This window comes from Ochotona curzoniae, unplaced genomic scaffold, assembly GCF_017591425.1.
Source record: "Ochotona curzoniae isolate NIBS_2020 unplaced genomic scaffold, NIBS_Ocur_1.0 contig_3520, whole genome shotgun sequence".
In the NCBI taxonomy this organism is placed as follows: domain Eukaryota; kingdom Metazoa; phylum Chordata; class Mammalia; order Lagomorpha; family Ochotonidae; genus Ochotona; species Ochotona curzoniae.
Window position 1 is genome coordinate 15421308 of NW_024465894.1, and position 26654 is coordinate 15447961.

Below are 26654 nucleotides of genomic sequence, written 5' to 3' on the forward strand. Positions count from 1 at the left end.
GGAATGGGGCAGGCGACAGAGAACCTTCACCCCAGGCTGCTACCTGCGGGCTGATCCCAGGGGTCTTGTCTGTGGCCCAGGGCATGCTTACTTGGGTGTTGGTCCCCAGAACCATCTGAAAGAAGATGGAGGCTCAGCAAAGCAGAAAGGAGGTCTTGCGAAGCCTGGACCAGATAGCAGGTGCAACTCGGTGCTGACAGGGTGGAGGAGAGGCAGGCACTGCAGAGTGTACTTCTCTACCTGCTGTGGGGTGGGAGTCCTTGTCCCCTGCCATGTCCAGGCCCCCCGAAGCTCAGGGCAGCCATGATCCTAGAATTCAGGTATGCGTCCTGCCAGAGGGCTCTCTGCCCTCCCCGTCCCCATTCAAGGCCGCAGTAGGCTGTGCTTGTAGCCAAAGGTTCAAGTACTGTCTTTCTCCTGCCAGCAGCCAGCTCCCCTTGGCCCAGTTCCTCCTTGGGATTCTGGAAGTTGGGGTGAGGGTCTTGGCTCTGCTTTTCCTTCCATTGTTTGTAGAGTGGTTCTTCCATCTCTCCCATCTTCCTCTTTCCCCTAGGACTCCATTGCAAGGGGAGCTGACTTCTCTCCTCACCTCTGCCCCTGGATTCCGCTTTCTGCCCCCCCACTGGGAGTTGGAATGGGGCTTTGCTGGACACCTGCCCACCTGCCCCCCAAGCCCCAGTCCTGGCTGAATTAGTTGAAGCAGGGCCTGGAGGGCCTGGGAGCTGCAGGGCTGGGGTGCCAGAGAAGCATACAGCCTCCGGGGTTTGGTCACATGCCCCATCCTGGCGAGACAGAGAGGCGTCCTAACACTTGTCATGCATACAGTCCCTGAACCCAAAGCCTGGGGTTCCCACCCAAGTGGTTAGCCAAGGGTTTGCCCAGAGGTGGGCTGTGCCCACTGTTGACTTTGTCCTGTGATGGCAGGCTTGTTGATGGGTCACACCACTGCCACTGCTGCCCCCGAGAACAGTCCGAGCTGCACCCAGAGGTGGTACCTCCGGAGGGCATTTTCTAGGGTGTCTTTCTTGCCCCTAGGAAGAACTTGATTGAGTTGCAGCTTCTCACCTGGGGCCTCCTCATGGCTTTGCTCATCTAGTGACTGCTGAATGGCACCCTGGTGGCCTCCCATGGGAGTCCTCCCTGGCTAAGTGTGTAATTTTGTACTGGCAAACGTTGGGGAGGTTCCAGTAGAGATGACAAAGTGGCAGTCCATTAGCAGTTGGATCGCACCTGCCGTCCAGGTTCAGGGGTGCATATAATTGGCTTATGTGGGCAGACAGACAAGATCCAGTCTGAGTTGGGTATTCACCTGAGGGCACTGTAGCGGGAGCCTACTGATGGCCATCACCTACCTCCCTCTCTAGCCCAGACGTCCACTGCCAGGTCTTCCTCCATGCCCAGTGTCCAGGTCATTTGAAAAAATGGAGGGATCAGGAAAGCCTCTTTCAGGATGGACAAAATGTGGCCAAGAAGGGTTGGGTGCTCTTGTCCCTGGGGTGCAGAATCCACGCTTGGCCTCTGGGCAAACGCTTGCATTTCTGCTACTGTGGCCAGCTACTATTCTTTTGTTCCCATCATTAGGGAAATTGGCCTTTGTTGGAGATGAAAATATTAATATGCTAGGCCTGGAAGCATGGAGCGTGTCTATAAGTAATGAACCGACGACAGTCCCCCTGCGGTGGCTTCCCTCGCTCGGCCATGGTACATCACAATCAGCAGTTCTCAAAACCCATCTTGCATCCAAGTTGTGGAGGGGGTGGGCAGGGTGTGTGTGTGTGTGGGGCAGAGGTCTTGTTAAAAATAAAATAGAAAAGCACCCTAGAGCTTCTGATTTGATGGGTTTGAGCCTAAAGCTGAAATAACTGTTTTTAAAATATTATTATTGGAAAGGCAGAATTACAGAGAATGAGAGATCTTCCATCCTCTGGGTCGGTCAGGAGCCAGGTGCTTCTTGCAATTCTCTCATGTCGGTATAGGAGCCCAAGGACTTGGGCCATCCTCTGCTGATTCCCCAGGCTATTAGCAGGGAGCAAGATTGGAAGTGGAGCAGCTGGTGCCCATATAGGATACAAGTACTTCGGGTGGAAGCTTAACTTGCTTCGCCCTGGATATCAGCCCCAATATCTACATTTTTAAAACAAATTTCCATATAATGATGCTGTTGCTGCCGTCCCAAAGTGCATATTGTGAGAACCGCTGTTCTAAATATTTTAGAATTACCAGCGGTATTAGATTAGATACGTGGCAATTTCCTCCTCTACTTGCAGCCTGCCCTTTAGCCTGAGGCCACATTCTCAGGATTTAGACCTGCCAGCAGGTCCCGAGGTCACAGAGGTGAGGCAGGTGGTGGCCTTCGGATACAAGGACCACTGGAGACAAGCTGGCGAGGAATGTTCGCTTTATTACGCACAGGTTACAGGCTTTAAAGGGTAGGGAAGGGGTGGGCAGGATGGAGCCTTCAGGCCGACCCCACGCCCAACCAAAGATGCTGTCATTGGCTGTATGACGGGTCTCTCCCTAGATCTTCCGGTGATGTCAGAGGTCATGTTCAGGCATACTCCCCTTGACCTTCTAGCCATGTTGGAGGTCACATGCTCAGGCCTTGGGGGAGGTTAGGCTCAAGCCACGCCCTCCAGGCAGTAGGGCGGGGCCTGGGGCTATCGCCAACACCACGCGGGCTGCTGGTGGTATGCGAGCAGTTGGTGAGGTCCGTCAGTTTTGACGCTGTGGTCATGGTCTGGTGATGGCTGGCCTGCTCTAGCTAGCTGTTCTGGGCTTGGATGGTTCTGAGTGGATGCAGTGTGTTACCGTTACCATGGCAATGTTCTCCCCTGGCCTGGCCCCCCACCCCTGTGGAAGGCCCAGAGGGTGATCCTGCACAGTGGTTGTCATAGCCATGCTGGGGGGAGTTCCTTTCCAACACTCCTGCTCAGCATTTCCAGGAAGCTGGGGTCCTTAGGAGACTCCAGGCCCCTCTTAATCCAGCTTATAACGGAGTACACTTCCTTTGTCCATACAGGCCCCGCTTGCTTGGAGCAACACATTGAGACAAGGCCGATTTGGGTGAATGGCAGATGTGGGCTGGCAAGGGGCATCCCAAGGCTACGGGGAAGGTGTTTTCTACTCCCTTTAATTAGCAGCCCGTGCCTCGTGGTACTGCCGGGGCTGGATTCTCCAGGCAGGCGTGTCTCTCCAGCAGCAGTTGGCGTGAAGGTTATTACCTCTGTGTATGCAGGGCATGGCAGAGATGCCTGGGGCACGTGACCACCGCTGGAGCCCTTTGTGACCGCCTCCCAGGCTGCTTCGGGCAGCTGTTTTTCGCAAAAGGTGCGGTGCACGGTGCACTTGGTGGGGCGTGGGGGGGGGCACGGCTGGCCAAGGTGTGGGGGGTGCAGATCTGGTGTGGACTGTGGTAAGCCCTGGTGCCACGGGAGCCTGTCCTCTCCTGTGGCGTGTGGGATGTGAATCTGAGCATCCGGAGAGACAGCAATCAATTTTTAACGAGGTAGCTCCTGATAACCACTGCCCTGAGAGTTCCTTGGGGAAGACTTTATGTTTGCTTCAAGGGTGCCCAAGAGGGGAGGTGGGCAGCCGGGGGCGAGGCACACCAGACACTGGGCAGCTAGCTACACTGTGAGAGAAAGCTCTTCGTGGGTTTGTGGGACAGCCTCTGTCTGCTGTTTGCAAATTCAGTTGGACCACGTCTCCCTGTCCTGTGACGGAAGTGTCATGGCTGCGGGGAGAGGGCTGTGTGTGACAGGGACAGGTAGTAACCTGAAAGACTGCAAGGGACAGGAAGGAATGTCCATCTCAACAGAAAAGAGGCTAACTGGCCAAGCCTATGTGTGCCAGAGGCCCAGTGCACCTGTTACCTGGCCCCTGGAATATCCACCTGGGACCTCCCAGACCCCTGGTCTGCTGGGGAAGCTGAGTTCTGTGAGATTAACTGGGTACAGACACCCGGCCCGGGTCTCTAAGATCCTGTCTCTACTAGAGTGTTGCCTCTGCCTCTCTCTCATTCCCTTCCCCCACACTACAGCTGCTTCCTCTCCCAGAAATACCTGAAATGGTTGTGTAATCAAGGAGGTCAGCCCACGGTGACACCTGTGGATACAGAGTATCTAAACGTGGCATATCTACCCACCTTTATACTTTCTAAAAAAGAGAAACCCTTTAGAAAATCATGCAGGTTTAACAGGCCCACAGAAAGGGACATGGGCTGTAAGTGTCCAGGTGACTGACTATAAACCGGACATACCTGCACAACCACCAGCCCAGATGGCAAGATAGAGACCCAGCTCCATTCACTGCTCAGGTGCACAGGTGAGCTGTAGCCACCCTACCGGAGCGGGCGTCCCATCCTTGCCGCATATGGAGATCCTCGGCCTGCCGGGTGGCTCCAGGTCAGCCCACTACCAAGTCTGGCACTGGCGAGTCCATGCAGCTAGCCTCCCACCCACGTGGGGTTGGGGAACATGGATATCATCATGAAAGAGAGACAAGTGACTCCTGGGGGTCCATATTGTGGTACGTCGGGTTAAGCTGCTCCCCTGTTGCCAGCATCGTAGGGGAGCACTGGTTCAAGTCTCAGCTGTTCCTTTTCCAACTCAGCTCCCTGCTAATGTGCTTGGAAAAGTGTCAGAGCTGGCCCGTGTGCCTGGGCCCCTTGCCATCCCTGCAAGAGACCTGGGTGGTGTTCCAGGGCCCTGGCTTCAGCCTGACCCAATCCCAGCCACTGTGGCCATTTGTTGAGTAAACCAAGAGAAGGAAGAGCTCTTTCTTTCTTATCCTCTGTAATTCTACGTTTTAAATAACTCCTAAGCAAGGTTTATAACATTTAACATCTACCTTGTTTACAACATTTAAAATTTATCTTGTTTATTTGGATACAATCAGAGGCTACTCAATACTTTACCAAGATGGCCTGCCTGGTTTTTTTCATTTTTGTTGTTAAGGTTTACTTAGTTTTTTTTTTTAAATTTATTTATTTTTATTGCAAAGTCAGATATAGAGAAGAAGAACTTCTGTCCGGTGATTAACTCCCCAAGTGAGCACGGTGGCTGGTATGTCAGGAGCCAGGAGCTCTTCCGGGTCTTCCACGCAGGTGCAGGGTCCCAAACCTTTGGGCTATCCTCGACTGCTTTCCCAGGCCACAGGCAGGGAGCTGGGTAGGAAGTGGGGCTGCTGGGATTAGAACTGGTGTGTTCAAAACAAGGACTTGAGCTGCTAGCCATCATGCCGTTCCCCCCCCCCCCCCCCCCCGCCCTTTTAAGGCAGATTTATAGTGAGGAAAAACAAAGTCTTCCGCTGGTTCACTCCCCAAATGGCTGAAATGACTAGAGCTGAGCTGAGCTGAAGCCAGGAGTCAAGAGCTTCTTCTGGGTCTCCCATGCAGTTCCAGGGTCCCAAGGACCTGGGCCGTCCTCTACTGCTTTCCTAGGCCTTAAGCAGGGAGCTGGAGGAGAAGTGGAGCAGCCAAGACTCGAACCGGTGCCATATAGGATACTGGTGCCTGCAAGTGGAGGATTAGCCTGTTGAACCACAAGGCTGCCTCTATCTTCTGTATTTGAAAGACAAAGTAACAGACTGTTCTCCCATTTGTTGATTCATTCCCCTTATGCCTGCAACCCCCAGGACTGGGGTCCAGGACAAAACTGACAGCTGGAAACTCAACCCTGGTCTCCGCGTGGGCGGCAGGGACCCAGTTACTTTAACTATCACCTGCTGCCTCCCCGGGTGTGCATCAGCAGGCAGCTGGAATCAGAGGCAGAGCCGGGACTCGAACTCAGGCACCCTGGACACACAGGATATGGGGGTGCCAGGAAGCATTTTAACCACTCTGCCAAGTGCCTGTTGCTGCCTCCCAAGAGAGTTTAAAACTGGAAAAGTTGCAGAAATGCACAGCTGATGGGGAAGTTCAAGGAGAATGAAGATTTGGCCCAAGGTATAATTACGGGGAGGGGGGGAGGCACAGCAAGTGGCTTCACACACACACTCAGACACACATGGACACATGCAATGGGCCCTGCCTAGGAAGAATGCCATTGGCAAGAGGGCCCAGAACTGGGCTGTTGAGGTTTCCTCCCATGTGGGGGTGCCACCCACCGGTTCTCATGTTTGGTGCCCACTATCCCAGCCACCCTCATCCCCCCGCCTGCCTCTCTGCTCTCAAGTGAGCCTCTGGCAAAGAGACAGCCCTGTGTGCCGGTCCCAGCATGTTGGGGAAGCTTCTGGAGAGAAGCAAGGCCCATCTGTGGCCAGGGTGTGCTGTGAACCAGCATCTTGTGGCAGCACAGCCGGTCTCTGCTCCAACATCCAGGGCCAGCTTTGTCACTTTGCAGCAGCTGGCAGAGCCCAGACAGGCATTGATAGCTGTCCGGGGGCATCACCATGGCCAATTCTGTCATGCTGGGAACACTGAAAAGCACTTGCTTTTATTAAATGCTTATGTCTCATGCACTGGTTCATTCCCAAATGCTCGTACCAGCCCAGAACTCAACCTAACTCACCTGGGCTCCCAGGGCTCCAGGTGCATAGCAGCAGGAAGCTGGGTTGGAAGTGGAATAGCCAGGACTGTGCTCTGGTGTGGGATATGAACAACCCAAGCGGCCATGTAACCCACTGTGCCACAGCACCCGCCTGCCTTAGTCCAGCAGTCCACGTGGCCAGGCTAGGTGCTCAGTGTGGCATGCACATCCTGCTGATTCCCTTCTCTCACTGGAGTGAACAGTGTATCAGTTCCTCCCATTTTATAGACAAAGGCCCTGCAGCAAAATAGCAGCTCCGGGTCACACAACCACCCAGGTGAGGGTGCCGTGTTCACGCTGGACCGTGCCTCGCCCAGCAGGCACTCAGAGCCAGTGCCACCCAGCACACACCCCCAGAGCGTGGGGCTCAGGGCTGGAGGGAGAGCTGGCGGCAAGCTCAGCCCACACACTCGGATGGCTGGCCTTGGCTGTTGCTCTGGAGCGGGTTCTGTGAGTGAGGAGCCATGGTTTGGGGGTTGCATCTGTAGTGGCATTTTCAAAGCTGGCCTTGTCTCTCCCAAGTCTCTTCCATCCACGGTGCTTGGCCCCAGCTCCCGAAGCCCCTTCGGGTTCCTCTGGCTTCATCCCAGCCTCCTGCCCTGCTCCCTGCACCCTCCCTTCTCTGCCCGTGGCGGAGGGCGGGTGCCAGCCTAAGCAGCTGTTGGTGACAGAGGACCCCATCCCAGTCCTGGCACATACCTTGCCAGGGCCGGCTGGCGGTACACAGACTGCCCCACTCCCACAGCCCTGCCACCTGCATAGGGCCTCTTGTCCGCCATCCTGCACATCCCCCTACACAAAGAGCGCGGGTGCTGGTGCTGAGCTGTGGGCGCGGGGAGGGCGGGCAGTGGTGGAAAGCTTTCCAGAAAGGCCAGGGCGGAGGCTGGAGTCACCCAGGTGATGGGAGCCAGTCCCTTGGGGACCCTGGCCTGGCCCTGCAGTGAAAGGTTACCGCTAATTGGCAAGCCTGTGATGGGGCCCGCATCTACTTAGCACTTGCCCCTCCCGGAAGACTCCCCGGATGGGCTTGGCACAGCGTGTGATCTGAGAACTCCCGCCCGCCAGAGTCTGGCACAATCTGTCTGAAATCGTGAACATGGAGCCGCTTGGTTCTGTAATTTGTATTTGTGTCGCCGCCGCCACGGCTCTCTGCACTTTGCTACTGGGAAGTTTCGGAACCGCGGGCACCCTGACTCTGGGAAAACAATCCCAATCTTACCCCATCACCCACCACCCTGCTTGCCCCACCCCCATCCCAGGTCTCCAGCCCCACTTCCCCCAACTCCAACCTGGGAGGAGGCAACAGGGGGTCAGGGAGAAGCAGCTGTCCCTACCCTCCCACACCTCTGAGCCTTGGCCTCCCCCATCTCCACCCCCGCCCCCAGCCGCCCCAGCCGTCAGCCCTGACACTAACACAGCTTGTCCCCCTGTCGCAGGGGGCAGATGGCCTGTCGGAGCCTGAGGGCATCTCTCTGAAGCGGGTCGCTGTGGTGGAAGATTTCTTTGACATCATCTACTCGATGCACGTGGAGAGCTCGGCGGAGCCAGGCAAAGCCCCCAAGCACGCCGGGCAGAAGAAAACCTACCGCGCGGTGAGAGCTCCAACTCGGCCTCTGCTGGCAGCCCCGGGCCTTGGCAGGAAGCCCCAGGCTCCGCACATGGTGGGCGGGGGCGGGCCAGGAGCTGAGGCTTGCTGCAGCAGCCTTTGGGGATCCCGGGTGGGGAGGGGGTGGCGTACAGGGCAAGGGCACCGGCAGGCAGCCGGAGATGGCTCCTGGGCAAGGGTAGGGCGGGCTCTGCAGGGGCCCAGCACAAAGGGAGAAGCAGGTTGCGGGCGGGCAAGCAGGAGGGTGAGGGCAGGGAGGAGGCCCTGCTGGCCAGCTCTTCTCACTTCTCTTCCGGGCCCCTGTGGCCTGCCCTGAGTGGCCTGGGGGAGGAAGGCTAGGGGCGGAGACCCATGAATCCTCTAGGAGGCAAATGGTTTGCTATTTTGTCGTGTGCCAGGCCAATTCGAAATGCTCCCTGGTGGGAGCCAGCCCATTCCCTACTTCCACAGCTCACTGCCAGCACCCGATTCCCTCTTGTCTCTTGTCCCCCACCTGCCAACCCCATGTCTGACTGTGTCCCTGGGCTCAAATGGCCACAGCTCTGAGCTATTGATCTGGTGCCCCCTGCCACCACCATGAAGCTGGCAAAGCCAAGCCCAGCGTGTTCAACCAGACCTCGTGGTGGTCCTGGGGCGTAGGCTCCATGGGGCCGTTCCACATTTAGGGGACCTGAGATCCAGAGATCCCCTAGCAGCCTGTCCAGGGATGCACAGTCGCTGGGAGGCAGCCAGCCAGTGTCCACGTGGCCCTGCCCTCTGGGTTCCTAGGCACATGCCTGTCAGCAGCTGGCACCCTGCGGCAGGCTGCTGGGACCCCTCCCCGAGCGCTCTGGCCTGTGGCAGTGGAGTGCTTGGACAGTCTGCTGTCTCCCCATATGGCCTGATTTTTGAGGAACGTGGCAATCTGGCTCTCCCCGGCTCTTGGAAGATAGGGGTACACTCTGGGACCTCAATAGGCAAGGAGCCGGGGTTGGCGGAGGTGGTGAGTCCTCGTGCACTCCTTGCCCAGCAAGGTATATGGGCAGGGGTCATGAGAAAATCTCCACCCCAGGGTTCGAGGCGAAGGGAGAGATGCCCAGACTGAGGCCAGTGCATGTACCCCTTGGCACACGCTGCTCAGTACAAAAGGTGGCACTGTGTGGGCATGTAACCCACACTGGCTTCTGCACGCTGCCCAGCCTGGGGCACTGGTTTTCTCTACACCTTCACACATGGGAAGGCTGGAGGTGCAAAGCCAGCGCTGTTGTCTCCACTGTCGCCAAATGAGGAGAATTGAGGCTCCAAGTGACACATAGCCCTCCCGAGGTCCCTCAGCATGTGCATGCCAGCTCCAATGGCTCTGAGCATGGCATACTCAGCCACCTCCACCTCTGCTGGGGGCAGCCAGGAAGCTGCTATCCAGGCAGGTGGGCATGGGCCCGCCAAGCCAGGCAGTCTCCTTGGTCCCCGACCCCACCCTGGTGCCTGGCCAAGAGTCTTCTTGAGGTCTGTAAGCATGCATGCCAGGGACAGGTGGAACTGTTCCTGTTGGCACTGACCTCCTGGGCCCAGTGGACATTAGCCCTCGGCTCTGCACCTCCTGGTTTCTTGTCCATACGCTCACCACGTGTCCCACTTCCTGCCGCCTAGCCTGGAGCTGGCACAGGACTGGCCTAGAGCCAGCTGGGCTGTGCACAGAGCTGGAATTTCAGCAGCAGGGCCAAGGCCAAGCTGAGCAGGCCAGGGCCCTCCTGCGGTGGGTGTGAGGCCTGGGACCCACGCGTCTCTCTCCTCCCCTCGTGCCTCTCCTCCTTTCCCCCTCCTTGTCCCCATCTGTCGCCCTTCTCATGCCACCCATTTCCTTTTTTGGGGTGGGGGTGGGGCCTAGATGCTTTTGTCCCCCTCTTTTCATCAGTTCCTTCTTTCCTTGACCCAAGCCTAGCCCTTCAGTGTCACCCAGCAGATGTGAGCCCCGCCCCTGTCCCCACCAGGGTTTGCAGAAGGGGCCCCCTAGGAAGCCGCATGCCGCCGGCTGCAAAGAGACCCAGCCTGGCTCCTGCGGGCGTTGTGCCAAACCCTGGGCCAGAGTCCTGGGATCTGCCCTCGTGCATTTGGCTGACTGAGTCCTGGGGCTGCCCACTGTCTGTGGGGCATAGGGAGTGTGTTAGGAGTCAGGGGATGCCAGAGGAGGAGGATTCTACAGTGGCCAAAAGGACATTCTAGCATCAACTGCTATCCAGCACCAAGTCGGAGGCAGCGGGCAGTGAGCTGTTGGGTCTGTGAATGGCCAGCATAGCCGGGGATCCCCTTTTACAACATAAGGGCTCCCCCCTTTTCCTCCCCCACCCCCCCGCAGCTTGAGGCTCCACCCCAGGGGTGTAGGCAGTGTCAAGGTCTGAGGAAAATTCCAGGTGATTCTGCAAAGCTTCCTGAACTTTCGCAGAGGATGGGGGTTTCCTGGCTTCTGACACCTGCCTGTACTCATATGGGTTGGAGCGAGTGCTTTTGCCTCCCATCTCTCTCTGCCCAGACCACTTGGAGCTGGGACCAGATGTTATCAGCAGCTGCTGCAGGCCCACCGCGTGCTAATCCCCTCGATTGGCTGTGGCCCTGGGAGTTGTGCAGAGGACACGAGGGCCTTGCAACTCATTGTGCACACAGTCCCTGCCCTCCTGGTTCGTGGCATCGCTCCCAGCTGTCACCTCCAGGAAGAACATGAAAGGCAGGGTCACAGGCCCACACTTGGGGCCCCAGCAGCCCAGGGTCCTGGAGCTGCCTCCCACTTCAGCCCCAACACCTCCATCTTTGTGTTTTGGGTTTGAGCCTTACAATCTGTTTGGAGAATAGAGCTTGTGGCGCTCACACCTTCTGGAAACCATCATCCGTGGCATCTTGTGGTTCCGTGGCCTGGGACATCAGTGCACTGGACACAAGGAGAGGCTACTTCCGGGTCCAGGAGACCCAGACAGGGCTGTAGATTTCCAGGGGGGAGGGGGCAGGGTGGGAGCTCCCAGGATCTCTTACCTTCCAGCCTTTTGCCTCTCCCACCCCCGCCTGGATGGAACTCTCAACTGGCACATGCCTGGCAGCCCCAATCCCATGCCAGCTGCCTTTGTACCCTGGCCTCCCCTAGCTTAGGGCGCTGCCCCTCTGACCACCCCCCTCCACTCCTGGCCCTGCGACAGGAAGGGCTCTCACTGAGCAGGGTCCCACCCTGGACCCTTGGAAAGCTGTCCCTCTGCCTGGCACCAGGTGGCGGAGTGAGCTCTGTGAACCGAGCAGGCTGCCCCTGCAGTGTGAGCTGTGCTCCACCCTGCCTCCTGGGTGGCCAGACACGGGGTGTGTGTGATATGACTCATGAGATGTGGGGGTCACTGGGGGCCCAAAGCAGACTTAGTCATATACTCTGCCCACAGGGCCATTCCTGCTGGCTGGGTTGTTCCTGCATCCAAGAGCCCCAGTTTCTAGGCAGCTCCACTGAGCTGAGGATGTCCACAGCAGGAAATTCCCTGTCCCTTAGCCCTGACACCCAGTGAGCTTGGCTGCACCCCTGGCTGTCATCCTCCCAGCCACCGGCTGCAGCCAGATTGGGGAGTTGGTTTGCCCTAGTGCCTAACCTCCAGAAACACAGGGAATTTGTAAAGGAGATCACTCCTCCACAGCAGCCAGCCTGCTCCGCCAAGAAGAGGAACACCGCGGGAGGGGCCCCTGGGAGTCCTCAGGCAGGCTAGGGCGCCAGAAGAACCCTGTGCCTCCGCCACCTCACCCACACCCTGCAACTGCAGCCCACAGGCCCTGCAGGTGGAGCAGGCTCCATCCAGGGGAGGAGGCGGGCCAGGCGCGGTCCGGCAGCCGCCTCCGCCCTCGCCAACTTTCCTAGCCGGGCTGCGGCGCGCACGGCAGAACTCTTGGGTGATGCTGCTCCCTAGTGGAGAGGAGTGGGAGGTGCCGTTCTCAGAAGCACCTGCTAGAAATCCGGGAATCCCTGCAGGGAGAGCAGCCTGACTCTTGCCCCACCTCCGCTTCTATTTTTATCTTCACTCGCCGCCCAGTCCCCACTCTTCTTTTCTCCTCTCTCCCTTGTAGGGAGGCCTTGTGGAAGCAGCGATGGGGCTAGTGACCTGGGCGTGGGTTTTCACCTAGCACTGCCTTGCCAGAGCCACGTGACAGTATGTGACTTGGCTTGCCTCGGATACCCTGGCTCCAGCCTCTGCAGAGGTTCTTGGGAGCAGCTTGTCGAAGGATGACCCCAGTACTATGTGTAAACTCGGAGCCACTGCATTTATGCTCACCCACCTGCAGAAAGGAAGCCATCCATCCCCACCCCAGAGCCTGTTTTTATAAGCTTATTTTTCAGTAGCAGCAGTAAAATGTGCGGACCATTGTACTTGCTAGGACATGGGTTAAAGACCAGACAGTGTTTAAGCACTTTGCTCTTGCAAATTCCGTCCTCTGTGAGTCAATGTTTTACAGCAAAGGGTTTTATGCAAAAACTACAGACTCCTTGCAGCCAAGCGCTGAGGAAGGGCCCCTGGTCCCTCGGATCCTTGCATTATCCGAGCACAGGTCATGGTGCCTGTGGCCCAGACCCAGTGTGGCCCAGCACCCCGGCCTGCCCCATCCTCCTGACAAATGTCCTGTCTTCCAGATCGCAGAGACCTATGCCTTCCTCCCGAGAGAGGCGGTCACGCGGTTCCTGATGAGCTGCACCGAGTGTCAGAAGAGGATGCACTTTAACTCCAATGGCCTGGAGCCTAAAGGTACATGAGGTGGCCGTGGGAGTGTCCCTGACCCATGCACAGGCCGCAGCCGTCTGTGGGTCCCAGAGGCTGCTGCTGGTGGGGAGCCCCATGGTGTTGGTGATAGCAAGTTTCGCTGAAAACCCAGTAGCCCTGGGGTCCTGTCCTCTGCCCAAGGCTCCCGCTGGACATGGTTGTCCCACCCCATCCTGGGGGACCCGTCATTCTACTGTCTGACCACAGGAATACATGCACCTGTCCTTGGCAGGGTCCCCCCACTTTCTGATCAGTGAGCTCTTGAAAACATACTGACATTCAAGATGCCCCGAGCACTTGTGTTCAACTGAAATCGGTGCCTTGGTCCATCGTCTGTGCGCGCCTGGGAGACCAGCAAGGAGCCCACGGCGCATGGCTCTGCCCTCTCCACCTCCCCACTGGCCTTCCATGAATCTCGTTTCTCCGCTGTGTCTTTGCCCCACAGATGGGCCAGCACATGTGGCTGTTCTGATCACAGCACTGCCTGACGCGGGGCGGAGGGGCATCTGTCAGAGCTGCCAAGGATGCCCAGTGCTCTTGACCAGCTCCTGTGGATGGAACAGGGTGGTGTGCAGGTGGTACCCGCTGAATCTGGGGAAGGAAAAAACCACCATGAAGTCTCAGCTGACCAGAACAACACTGGGTGCAGGCACTGGGCGAGTGTCCCTCTCATTGGAGAGATCCTTGCTATGTGCATGTGACTTCTGTCACCGGCTGACAAGCCAAGGACATGGCCGCTGTATAGGGACACATGGAGCCGACCTAGTTAGTCCCTCATCTTGCTGGTTCCAAGGCTGGAAACAGGCTGCAGGGCCAGGTTGCAGGGGTTGATGTGTGCAGCCCTGACTGCTGTGTCCTGGGCAGGTGTCTTCCGCATCCTTAGCTACGAATGGGGTTAGTAACTGTGTCTGCCTCTGTGGGCTGATGAGATCTGAGAGGCATTCTGTGCCCCTGGCCCAGGCTCTCCCTCCTGCCCTGCCCGCCCCAGGCAGGAAGTGAACAGTGGCTGTTGCAGTTACCACGGTAACCGAGTGACTCCCCTCCCCATGCCTGTGTGGTCAGATACTGGCTGAGAGCTGCCAGCTCTGATGACCCTGGGCACCTGCAGATGGTCCCAGAGGGCTCTCCCTGCCACACTGCCCACCCTGCTGGGCTCTAGGCCCCAAGGGTGCCTACCCTGGTGGCAGCTGCCTGACTCGCGCCCACCCCTTTGCCTGGCCTAATTGTTTCCATAGCAACTGGCGGAGTCAGCCTCGGAAGGGCTGGCCTGGTGGAGCAGGGGCCAGGCCGAGACGGGCTGCACGTGTGGTCACGGCCATGGCCCTGGGAGTCTACAGACCCCAGTGGATCTGCCACCGCCCTTCATCCCCGACCGCCACCACGCAGCACGCGTCCTCACTGGAGGCTGCAAGGTCTCCCAGGGGTCGCCGCTGCTGCCGCGCCAGGAGGACGAATGCCAACACAGCAGCAGCCGCTTCCTCTCTCCAGCTCTCCCGGCTCCTGCCACCGCCACGCCCCGCCCTTCGGGAGGAGGGGAGGGAGCGCACACCGGCCGGGAGCTGCCTCGCATGCAAAGCAGCTGGGAGGGGCGCGGGCTGTGCTCCTGGCAGCCGTCCCTCCCCCTCCCCGTGGGCAGCACGTGCTGGGTAGGGAGGCAGCCCCTAAGCCCGTGGTGAAGTGGAGGGAAGGCCTGGGTGCTTGGCCCTGTTCCCTGCAGTGTGCCCCTGGCAGAGCAGCTGACCCTCTGAGTTCCCACATGTGGTAGCAGCTCCCCAAAGACCCTGCGAGCTGTGGGTCCTGCTTCTCTCGCAGGAGGAAACCAAGGCATGGAGAAGGGGGAGGGGCACTGAGCTGAAACGCTCACCCAGCTTTCTCCCGGGAGAGGGCGAGGAGCACAGCTGAAGTTGGTTTCTCAGCAGCGGGAAAGAGGCCCCGCCCGCGAGGACACAGCTGAATTATAGGAGCCCAGGATGTAGGGCACCTGGTTGCGCGTGGGGCTTCCTGAGGGAGCAGCGACCTGACCCCTCCTCAGCCTGCGGGCACACACACTGCCAAGGTAGGGCCAGCCATGTGCCCCCTCCACCCCCGGGCCAGCCCATGGGGTCCCCGGAAGCAGCCAGGGCGGAGCTATGGAGTCTGCCAGCCTCACTGCCCCCTCCCAGCTCCCCAGCCCCAGGTCTGCTAAGTGGCCAGAGGAGTTAGTGTCCTGGTCCGCCCTTGCCAGCTGGCGGGCTCACCCTCCTGCCCCTGCCCAGAGCTGGTGGATCCTATCTCCGTCCGGCCTGCTGGCCTGTCTGGACGTGGTCAGCTGGCTGCAGGCTCTGTCACAGAACCCCTACCCGCGCCTGCCCTCCCTTCTCCTGCCTGTCCCTGGCCCAAAGACAGGCCCAATGTTCCTGTCCCAGGAAGGTGGGGCGGGAGGAGAGCAGAGGTGGGGGACAAGGGACAGGATGGAGACTTGTGGAAGCTTTGCCAGGAGTCCGCCTCGCTTCCTGGCCTCCAGTTAGAAAGAAAGAAAGGAAGCCAGTGGCCTCCCTTGCTCAGCGGTTTGTCCCTGCAGAGCCTGGGGGCCTCCCCGCACAGCCCCTACTGTCCCCCACCCCCAGCCAGCGCCAGGAGCATGAACAAAAGGAGGCTGTGAAGATCAGGAAGTCAGAGGATGGGAAATTCCAGGGCCGTCTGACCCCACGTTCCTTCTTCCCCTAGTGGCCAGCAAGGCCAGGGGAGGAGAGCCGGGTGTGGCCCTGGGGGAGGGGGCACACCTCTGCCCCCACAGCCATGGCAGATGTCCACTGGCAAGGGGCAGCAGCAAGGGGCAGCAGCTCGGGTGCTGCTGCTCGGGTGGCAGCTCCTTGCCACCAGACCCAGACCTCTCCATGTGCTACCCCAGCCCCAGCCTGGCCTGGTGCAGCACCTCCTGGCTCCCGTTCTTACTGTGTGACTGTGGGAAGGTTGCATGGCCTCTCTGTGCGCTATCACTTCCTCTGTAAAGTGGGGGGTGTCCACTGATGGCCCCTACTGGGGTTTTGGCAAAACTTCAATAGCCATCAGCTGATGGACTAAATATGGGCCCCATTTATGTGGTTGCATGCAGCTCCCTGAGTGACTGCAGGGCATGTTAGCCGGTCCTGGAGCCTCTCGTGGTCCCCCAGCTATGTCTCCGTCTCTCACTTCCTGTGTCTGTGTCACTCGTAGCCACCTCACCCTACTGATTCACTTCCCCAAAAGGACAGTTTTCCACCTTTTGAACCGCCCCCCCCAAATCTGAACCCCACGAGCTGGGCTGGAAGGCCTCCCACACACTCCCGCTGGCCCTGCCGCGGGCTCTGCCTGCACAGATATGCCTTGGCAGCTGCCACAGCCTCAGTCATCTTCAAGGCCATGGCTTCAGTTTTCTAGGCTGAGAGGAGCTTGCCCCGCTCCACCTGGAGCCCCGTCGGGGCGTGGCTCATCTCGGCAGAACCAGGAATCCCCCTGCTGCTTGTTCCTGTTTGGGCCTTGGCGCACTCTGACCCAGCATTCATCTCTCCCGTGTACCCCTGCTCGTCCGCTATGCTCTTCCTCCTGGTGTGTGCCTGCTTCTATCCAGAGCATGGTGGGAAGGGCCCACTGCTCCAGGCCCACCTGCCTCCCTCTGCCTGGGGTGCTGTGAGCCCTGTCCTGTTCACGCCTGTGACATTCCGACCTCAGGTGTCACTGCACACCCATGTTGCGGAGATGGGGAGATGGCTTCCCCAGGCCCAGAGCATCCCATTCCACATTTCTGGAACACCTTGCGGGACCCAGTGGAGGGGCTGGGCAAGTCCCTGACCAAGGACAACCATTTTCCAGCCCCACAGGGGTCTTCTTCGCAAAGCCAACCATAACTGGCTCTCAGGATCAGGGCACGGCCCCTGCCTTGTGGGCCCCCGAGCTCGGGGTCCCTCATGGGGGTGGGAGGGCCACCCTGAGTTACGTCCTCTCCTGAAGGAAGCAGAACGGAAATGGCAGAGTCCATCTAGACACCCGTGGTCTGGAAACAGGAACTGCAGCTCCTCCACGTGCTCACAGGAACGCCTGTCTGGTGTTGCATCCAGCCAGGATGGTCCTGGGGCTGAGGACATCCAGTCTCAGCCAGCGGGGGGGGAGGGGTGGCAGGGAGAACGGGGCACAACCCTATGCTTGGGACGGCTCCTGGGGCTTGGCCAACAAGGACTCCCTTGTCCACTCTGGGTAATGCTGGCTCCTTGGCTTACAGAAGGTTCTTTTTTGTTGTTGTTTTTGAAGATTTTGTTTGTTTATGTAGAAGAGCTACAGAAACAGACAAGGAGAGAGAGGGAGAGCTAGCGTGTGCGTGAGCTCTTGCATCTGCTTGTTCACTCCATAGATGGCTGCGATGGCCAGGCTGAAGGCAGGCGCTTCCTCCAGGTCTCCCATGTGAATGCGGGGGCCCAAGCACTTGAGCTGTCCTCCATTGCTTCACCAGGCGCATTGGCAGGGAGCTGAAGTCCTTGAGAAGGCCAGGGCTCCCAATCTCTGAGTTCCATTTCTTAGAATCTGTTCTAAATAGGAGAAGATCAGAAATGTAGACCAGTACTTACGCGCAAACGTGTTCCCTGTGGTGTTGTTTACAATGGCCCCAGTAGGAAGCAGCATAAATAGCCAGTCCTCAGAGAATGACCCAAGTTGATCACGGGCAAATGCTAACATGGTTATAGAAACTGCAGATTTTAAAAAATGTATTGTTTTTAAAGATCAGAGTGACACGGACAAGAGAGATCTTCCGTCATTCTGTTGCCACCAGATGCTCACAGCAAGCAAGGCTGGGCCATGGTGAAGCTGGGAACCAGCAACTCCTGGATCTCCCACGTGAGGAGCAGAGACCCGAGAACTGGGACTACCATCTCTGCCTGCCACGTGCATTTGCAGGAAGCTGGATCTCAAGTGGAACAGCCAGCCCTCCTACATGGGTTTAGGGGGGCCCCCCGAGTGGTGGCTTAATCCACTGCACCACAATGCCAGAGCCCCACCAAATGAGATTTTGGGTGGAGGAGAAAATGTCTGTGACAAAATGTTATGCCACCATCTTCCCCCTCCATGTTAAAGCTCATTGTGACTTTCCGTAGGCATGATGATATCAATTATGTAAGGAAGAAGACCATAGGGAAAAAAATAAACAGAAGCATATGCCAAGCTTCTTGGTGCGATTGTGGCTTTTAAAATGTGTCTTTACATCTTTCTGCACTTCGCAAATGCACCACGAAAAGCACATTCAATCTTTGATCTCCAGGACAACAAAGCCATAAATGGGGGGAGAGGGTGTGGCAGCAGTGTTCCTCTGAATGTGATTAAGGAAAAGCCAGAATTGAGGGAGAGGGTGCTGGTGGCCTAGCTATGGACCAAATGGCCTCTGAGAGGGCAAGAGTTGGGCAGGCGGGTGGCCCAAGGTCCTGGGAAGAGAGCTGGGTACGTACCGAGTTTAGAAGCTGAGGTGCCCTCAGGGGTCTGGCAGGCACTGCAACTGAAGCCAAGTTGTACAATGTTGGGATGGAGGGTGGACCTCAGTTAAATAATCAAGGCGACCGTGTCCCATATCAGAAATCTCAGGTTCAATGCCAAACTCTGCAGTCCCTAGGAGGCAGCAGCGATGGCTGGAGTGATTGGGTTCCCTCCACCCACGGGAGACCAGGGCCCCAGGCCTTGGGCCCAGCCATTGCAGGCACTGGGAGGGGCAGAGTCTGAGCTCACAGCTGTGTGAGCAGATGGTAGAAGCCACTTACTGCCGCCAGTGGGGCCAGACCTGCCCACTGTCAAAAGGAAGTACAAAATTTAGACGGTTTAAACTTTTTTTTTTTTTTAAGAGAGCTCTTTATTTGTATATGTGCTGCCAAAGCGAGCACAAGACAGCTCTTTATTTGTTGGTTTATTCCCCAAATGCCTGTAACAGCTGGGGCTGGGCCAGGCTGAAGCCAGGAGCCAGCTCCATCCAGGTCTCCTTTGTGGGTGGCAGGGACCCAACGGCATGAGCTGCCACCTGCTATAACCCAGGATATGCTTTTGTGCATCAGCAGGAATGAGCCGGGGAGCCCAGCCCAGAGCCTGACATCTTGACGCTGGCTTGCTGGCTGTGGGCATTCCCAGTGGCACCTTAAGCCAAGGACCCACCCCCATGTTGTATGTAGCACACGCAACCTCTTCTAGGCCAGCACCTACCTGGAAAGCATTTCTAGGGCCAGGCTGGCCCTGGGTCAGTCTGTGGCTTCTGGCCCGGCCACTCCCTCCATGGTGACTTCCCCTCAGTCCCTAGCAGGCACCGTGTGTGGAGTTCTCCAGGTGGGTGACAAGCAGGCTGAATCTCGTTTTTGTTCCTCCTGCCAGAAAGTGAGCCCCCGTCTCCTCTGGTGTCTGGCATCATCGATTACAACATGCCCTTGACCTCCACGTACCTGAAGCAGATGAAGCTACGGGTCATGAACTCCCAGGAGCAGGTAAGGTGCCTAGTGCTTGCACTTCACCTTGATACGACACCCCGGCTCAATTGTGCCCCAATCTCCCACCCCCTGCCTATGCAAACACACTGGAAATCGAAGAGCCCCTTATCGGACGTGGACCTGCGCTCTGGGCTGACCGGGCAGGGAGGGGTGCGGCTGTGGGGTCCTCAGGGCCTCTTGCCTAGTGCCCCGGCCTTGCAGCGTGGAGGGGACTGCAGGCTGGCTCCTGGTGTCGCCTCACTGGAGTCCCTTCCCTCTAGGGAAGATAAGAGAGGGAGGCCCTAGCTGCCTATCTGTGGCCTTCGTCACTTGCTGGGACCCCCACAGGCCAGGAGGACAATCCTGGGAGGGGGCCCAGGCTGGATAAGACCCGAGGGCCCTCTGGCTGCGCTTTGCCAAGGACTGTCAGGCACCATGGAAACAGGCTCTGAAAAGAAAAGCCCCCACATGGCGCACCTCCTAACCCTGCTCCCAGCCCCACCAAGCCCGCCCCAGTGCTGGGCAAGGGGGGGGGCACCGCCTTTCACTGCCCCCCCCCCCCCGGGGCAAGGGGAAGGACTTCTCGCCTTGACCTTTGAGTGTCTCCACCTTCTGTGACATCTCAGTCCCCCAGGTGCTGACTGGGGAGAATGGGTGGGTCTGACGGCCAGCCCTGCAAGCGTCCCACCCTGCCATCCCGCACTTGTTGTCTCCTTGGCAACCCGAGCACGCGCAGTGTGCAAAGCAGGGAGCAGGGAGGCCAACGCGAGAACTTAAAGGGGGCGGGGTGGGGGCAGCTTGCTCCTGAAGAGGAGACCAGTGCTCCCTGTCTGTCATGCCCAGCCTCCCGGGTGTGCGGGTGTGCGTGGGCAGCCTTGCTCTGGGCAGTGGAGCTTCTGGGCCTCCCACGCATGACCCTGATCACCCATGGCCACATCTCTACAAAACCTCTTGTTTTGTCAGAACCTAAGTTATCGCCGGGGTGCGGGGCGTGTGGCTGCAGAGAGCTCGGTTGTAGGGGCCGTGCGGTGCGGTGCGGTGCGGTGCGGTGCGGTGCTTGGGGCAGGGGGTTGTGGAGGTCTCATCAATGTGGTCTGTGCCTCCTGTTGCCCTCCGTGCTGTCGCAGGCACTTGGATCCTGTGCATCCCTTTGCACAATTTCCATCCGTGGCTGGGGAGGGTGGCATCTGTCCTCAGGGATGCTGTCACCACCAGGACCTGAGGTGGCCAGCATTGCACCAGTTGTGACCCCTCACACATGGAGCCCCATTGCCGGTATTTTGGTCGCAGCATCTCCCGACCTTGGCTCGCAGCAGCAGAAGGAAGTGGCCCGAGTGTTGTTAGAGGTTGTGGGGAGATTTCACTGGGCAAGCTTGTTGTGGGGCTGGGGCCCAGGAGGAGCAGAAGCAGCAGCGGCGGGCCTCGGTGTTAGGTCTAGAGTGGAACTGACGCCCACGGAGTGGGGTACGCTCCTGCGAACCATGGGGCACCATGGCACAGCCATGACTAGTGTTGTATGGAAGGACGTGTGGTGCTAGGGGTGCGGGGCCCGAGGCAGGTTGCCGCAAAAAATGGGCTGTTTCTGCTGAGTTGGACATCGGCGGGCAGGGAGAATGCCAGGCTATGGCAGCGCCGGCAGTAGCCCTGTGGCTGCAGGAAGGCAGGGCCTACGGGAGTCAAGAGGCCAGGCGGATTGGCCAGGATGGCAGACGGGTGTCTAGGGAGAGCGCTGGCACACCTGGCTGTGGCTGCGCAGGCTGCACTCAGGGCCCTGTTGGGCTCACGCTGCTTCTAAGGGCAGGGACCTCATGAGAGGGAGCTGTGACTGAGGTTGGGGTGGCCCGTGCTCATTTTCATCAGTTTCCTGTCTGGGGACACTTGGGGGCAGCTGGCTTCTCTAGGATGTGGGTGAGGGGTGTCAGCTTGTGCTGATGGGGAGTCCTCCCCACTACCTTCTGCTGTCTTCATGCGTACGACAAACCCCACACAGTGACCTACGGTGGGACAAAACACCACCCTGCATGCCAGGCCATGTCTCCACAGCAGTACCAAAGAGCAGAGACCAGAAGGTTTCAATTCTGTAGCTGGAGCGGGAACTAAAGTGACACCTCCCTGAGTTGGCAGCATCCTTGCCCAGAAAAGGCATCCCTCAGGGTGGGGCAGTGAGTTCCAGATTCCAGGGTTGGCAATGCCAACTCCTCAGACCAGTCCCAGAAGGAAACCATGCAGAGCCAGTATGGTGGTGCAAGGGGTTGCGCCACTCCACCGGTGACGCCAGTATCCTGTATATGAGTGCCAGTTCGATTCCTGGCTGCTCTGCTTCCAATCCAGCTCCCTGCTAATGCATCTGGGAAGACAGCGCAAGGTGGCACAAGGGCTTGGGCCTCTGGCACTCACATAGCAGACCCAGAGGCAGTGCTGGGCTTCTGGCCTTGGCCTGGACCAGCTTCAGCTGTTGTGGCCACTTGGGAAGTAAATCAACAGATAAAAGATGTCTCTCTGATTCTGCCTTTCAAATCAATAACTCTTCAACAATAGCGTAAGAGTCTGAGACTCGTTCTCAAAAAAAAAAAAAGTAGAGGTTTCATCCTATTACTCTGACCACAGGATGTCTGTCAAGGTGAGAACATCTGTAGGCTTTGTGTAAATCAGTAATGCAGGCCACATGGAAAATAAACCAGTTCTAATGTAACTGGAAGCCAGCATAAATGATATTTTATTAACAATGAGCAAGACTCTTCACCTAAGAACTCGGTGAGAGCAAAACCAGTTTTTTTTTTTTTTGGGCGTTCTATGTCCACAAGATGAAGGGTCAGGCAGGACGGTCACCTGGGTCCCTTCGCCGTGAGCAGCCAGCGCGCCTGAGGGCCCTGCAGAACCACCTGACGTGTGGTCGAGTTGTATCATATCCATTCTCTGGGTCATGGGTCCTGCTCCACAGGAGTGTTTAGGGAACTGTGGACACCCAGTGACAGCATTCACACCAAGGCTTGGTGCAAGGCACTGTGGGGGTCAGGCCACACCTGCTCCGACCCCCATCCTAGGATGGCAGGCATCAGGAACTGGCACGGGCTGAGCCGCTAGCAGAGGTGTTCCTTTGGAAAGGAGTTCACGAGGCCCAGGACCCCGGACCACCTAAAGGCGCACACATTGGCTTTGCTTTCTGTCCCATCTCCTTGTCTTTATTACCGCTGCCTTCATTATATGGGCTCATGAGAAATGCCTTTAGTAGCCCACAAACCAAAACATGTAGGGGTGACTCACCCGCAGGCTGACCTTGTGGCACAGCAGGTCAGTCAGCAGGTCAAGTCAACGAGCTCCCAGCTGCTCTGCACTTCCCACCCAGCTCCCTGCTAACACACCCAGGCCCTGCCACCCACATGGGAGACGTGGATGGAGCCCCCGGCTTTGGCCTGGCTCAGCTCTGCCTGTTGTGGACGAATGGGGAGTGGACCAGAAGATGGAACGTACCCCCCTCTCTCTATGTCTCTTCCTGTCTCTCTGCCTTTCACATAATAAACACATTATTATGTGGAAAAAGAAATCACCATGATCACTGAGTATTTTGGCATCCACCCTGTCAGAACATTGGCTGACCGGCGATCACCAAACTGGTGCCCTTCTGCAACCTAACTTATTCCTAGTCACACTCAGGCCGCTGGGTCGTGCTGCTTCTCCTATCCAATAACAAGCTGGTTTATATTTTGCTTTTCTTTCACTCACTTGTCCACACACCCATCCGTCCGTCTGTCCATCCATGAATCTGACGCATGGAGTCAGACACTGTCCCAGGTGCCAAGGAGAGAGCGGTGAGCAGGCCCAGGACCCGACTCACCTAGCTCTCGGGTCTGTAGGAGGAGTTCAGAGCAGGAAAGGAGGGCACCAGGAGCAGGATGCGGGGCGTCCAGCACTGCGCTCCATGCCACACAACCCCTCATAGGAACTGAAAATCCCGATCTATTCCAGCCCCAAACCCGGTGCACCTGCCACCCACCAGACCCTGCCACTCCCCACCTAAGGACCGGTGCCTATGGCAGAGCTTAAGCCAGCCCCACATGACTGTCACCCCCAGGGGTGGCAGAGGGGCCTGCGGAGGGGTGGGGACAGGGCTTTGTCGGGCAGCATGAGGAGCCAGTGTGGGAAGAGGAACTGGGGAATGCAGGGGTGCGGCTGTCACTGCCAGCGCAGTGTTGAAGCCACGCCCCTCTCCTCACCCCCACCCCCACCGCCTACTGGAGCAGGCGTGGAAGCGTGGAAGCGGAGTGCCAGCCGTCTGGGTTCCTTGACCACCTGCGCTGCTGATGTGTAGACCCGGGGAGCTCAGGCCTGCCCTCCCTCCCAGTGCTGGGTGCAGAGGGGAGTGCTGTCAGCACCTTCCTGCTGTCGCCCCTCTCAGCAGCACTAATGTCCCGCTAATGGTTTTAATGGTGCTTGCAGCAGCCGGGGAAGTGGTGGCTGCTCCATTGTTTAAGGCCACGTGACAGAGGCTCTTAGTTGCTTCCATTAACCTCTGCCTCCCTCTCCTCTAGTCTCCCGTCCTGGCCCAGAGTTCCTGGAGGGCAGGGAGGGGTTGGGAAGGAGGGGTGACCAGGCCTCCTGTTCCCCACCCCCCCACCACCACCCAGGGCACGCTGGCAGAACCTGCCCTGCTGCCGGGAGCCCTCCTGCCAGTGGGGGAGCAGCATCCCCTGATGCCAGCCATCCACCAGCTCGTGCTGTTTTAAAATGTTTCTTTTTTATTGACTTGAAAGGAAAAAAATCTTAACACCTGCTGAGACATTTCCAGGAGGCACACACAACAGCTGGGGTCCAGCCAGGCTGAAGCCAGAGCCAGGAGCTCTGCTGGGGGTTTTCCTTGGGGAAGGGACAGATTCAACTGCTTGCCTCCCCCATGTGTGTCAGCAGGAAGCCGGGCTGGAAGCAGAGGCGCTGTATCTCAGAGCAGACACTGGGCTGTGGGGTGTAGGAGGCTCAGGCCCCGAGCTTCACCTCTCTGCGCTCATCTCCCCATGTTTGTCACTTGAAAGAAATGACCATACATCCTAGAGCAGGAAGGACGGGCAGCCGGGCTAAACACGGCTCTGGGCGTGTCACGACCTCCCCTGGCTGTAACGCTGTGCAGCACCTGTTTGAGGCACACCAAGCAGCCTCATTCATGAGATCAAGTTCATCCAGGCAGGCACATCCACATAGTTCCTCTCAAGGAGCTCTTAGTGGAACGGACAGGAAGCAGCCACAGCGGCAGGTCAGTATTGTGGCCCAGCAAGCTAAACCATTGCCTGCTACACCAGCATCCCATAAAGGCACCAGCTCGAGTCCCAGCTGCTCCACTTGCCATCCAACTGGGAAAACAGGGGATGGCCCAAGTGCGTGGGCCCCTGTACCCACATGGGAGACCTAAATGAAGCTCCTGGCTCTAGCTGCTGTGGCCCTTTGGGCAACGAACCAGTAGATGGGAGACTCTCTAACTTCCTTTCAAATAAAGTAAACGTTTTATAAAAAGAGAAGTCAAGAGCTTCCTCTATCAGTGAATTTTGAGAAAAGCTTTTCATTTATAGAAAAATTGAGAAGATACTGGAGTCCCCACATCACTGCCACATCCCCTTAAATTAGGGGGATACGGGCCCAGTGCGGGAACCTAGTGGCTGAATCCTTGCCTTGCATGCTCTGGGATCCCATCTGGGTACTGGTTCATGTCCCAGCTGCTCCACTTCCCATCCAGCTCCCTGCTGTGGCCTGGGGAAGCAGTAGAAGATGGGCCAAAGCCTTGGGACCCTGCACCCACGTGTAGATGATCCAGAGGAAGTTCCTGGCTCTTGGCTTCAGATCGGCTCAGTTCTGGCCGTTGTGGCCACTTGGGGGAGTGAATCAGCAGATGAAAGATCTTTCTCTCTGTAGCTCCTTCTCTCTGTATTATCCGGTAGAAATAAATAGAAAAAAAAGGGGGTTACATTTGTTGTAGGCAATAAACCAATAGTGATGTGTTATTGTTATTTCATTTAAAGCTTTTTATTTATTCACTCATTTACTTATTTAAATGCCAGAGCTACAGAGAGAGTGAAAGAGAAATTTGCCACCCACTGGAATTCCATCCAGGCTTCCCACATGGGTGGCAGGGTGCCCGGTGCTTGGATCGTCATCCCTTGCTCTCCCAGGTGTATTTGCAGGAAGCTGGATGGAAAATGGAGCAACAAGAACGCGAACTGTCGGCGTTCATATGGGGTGTTGCCATTGTACCATTGTAAGAATGGCTTAGTCTCTGTTCCACAGTGCTGGCCCCTGGTATAACGTTATGGTTAAGTAAAATATATGGATTTTAATACTTTATTTTTTTTTAGGATTACTTTTATTTATAACTGATACATAAAAGATTGTATACATTTTCAGGATATTATTTGATAATTCAGTATGTATGATGTTCCAATCAGGCTAAACATGTCTGCCTCCTCAAGAATTCATTAATTAGGGCTGGCGCTGTGGTCTAGCAGGTGCAGTTCCAGCCTGTTCCGTGTTCCCAGCCAGGACACATCACAGGCAGTCATTGTGTGTGCTTAGGCAGCTCCAGGCTGTGAAAGTGGCTCAGGCGCGCCCTGTTGTTGACAGCCTAGGCAGTTTGGGGGAGTTCAGGTGGTGTGTTCCGTGGCATTTGGGGGTATCTTGGGTGTCTTGGTCCTCAGCTTCAAGCGCTGCGTCTTACAGGCTGCCAGGAGGAAGCTCGGCCTGTGTAGCTAGGGGAGGCGCTCTCCAGGTGATTGAGACTGTTGACATTGGCCTTGGTCACACCTGGCTGGGCTGTGGTGCCCTCCGCAGTGGGAGGTCACTGCATGCAGCTGGCGCCAGAGCAGCAGGCCCTTTGTTCTCAGAGAAAGTCCAAGGCGAAGGCGTCACCCCTCTCACTCTGCTCAAGGCCCTTTGCTTTATCCGCTGGGGGATCTTCCTACCATCCCTCTGTGTCTCCTCCCACGGCTCCAGCTTTGGTCCCTGGGACACCTTCACCTCGCTTCTAGGGCCTCTAGCAACACCCTGCCCACAACCGGCCTTGGCCACCACCCAGCCCTGGCCATGGTTTGCTCTTGCATTTTTGGGGTTTGTTTGTTTGTTTCAGATTTATTTTCGGCCGAGTCTGATGGCTCAGTGGCTAAATCCTCACCTTACACACACCAGGATTGCATATGGGTGTTGCTTCGTGTCCCAGCTGCTCCGTTTCCCTTCCAGCTCCCTGCCTGTGGCCTGGGAAAGCAGTTGAGGACAGCCCCAAAGGCTTGGAAGCCTGCAGCCATGTGGAGACCCAAAAGAAGCTCTTCTCTCGTTCCTGGTT

At 57.4% G+C, this 26654-nt stretch overlaps 1 protein-coding gene across 1 annotated transcript in view; it reads left to right on the forward strand.

The window, feature by feature from the left end:
* NOL4L (nucleolar protein 4 like) overlaps window positions 1-26654 on the forward strand; it is a 106033-nt gene that overhangs the window by 40388 nt on the left and 38991 nt on the right. The window contains exons 2-4 of the mRNA XM_040981653.1: window positions 7964-8119; window positions 12761-12872; window positions 19245-19354. Coding sequence (XP_040837587.1) covers window positions 7964-8119; window positions 12761-12872; window positions 19245-19354 — 378 coding nt within the window. The remainder of the gene's footprint in view (window positions 1-7963; window positions 8120-12760; window positions 12873-19244; window positions 19355-26654) is intronic.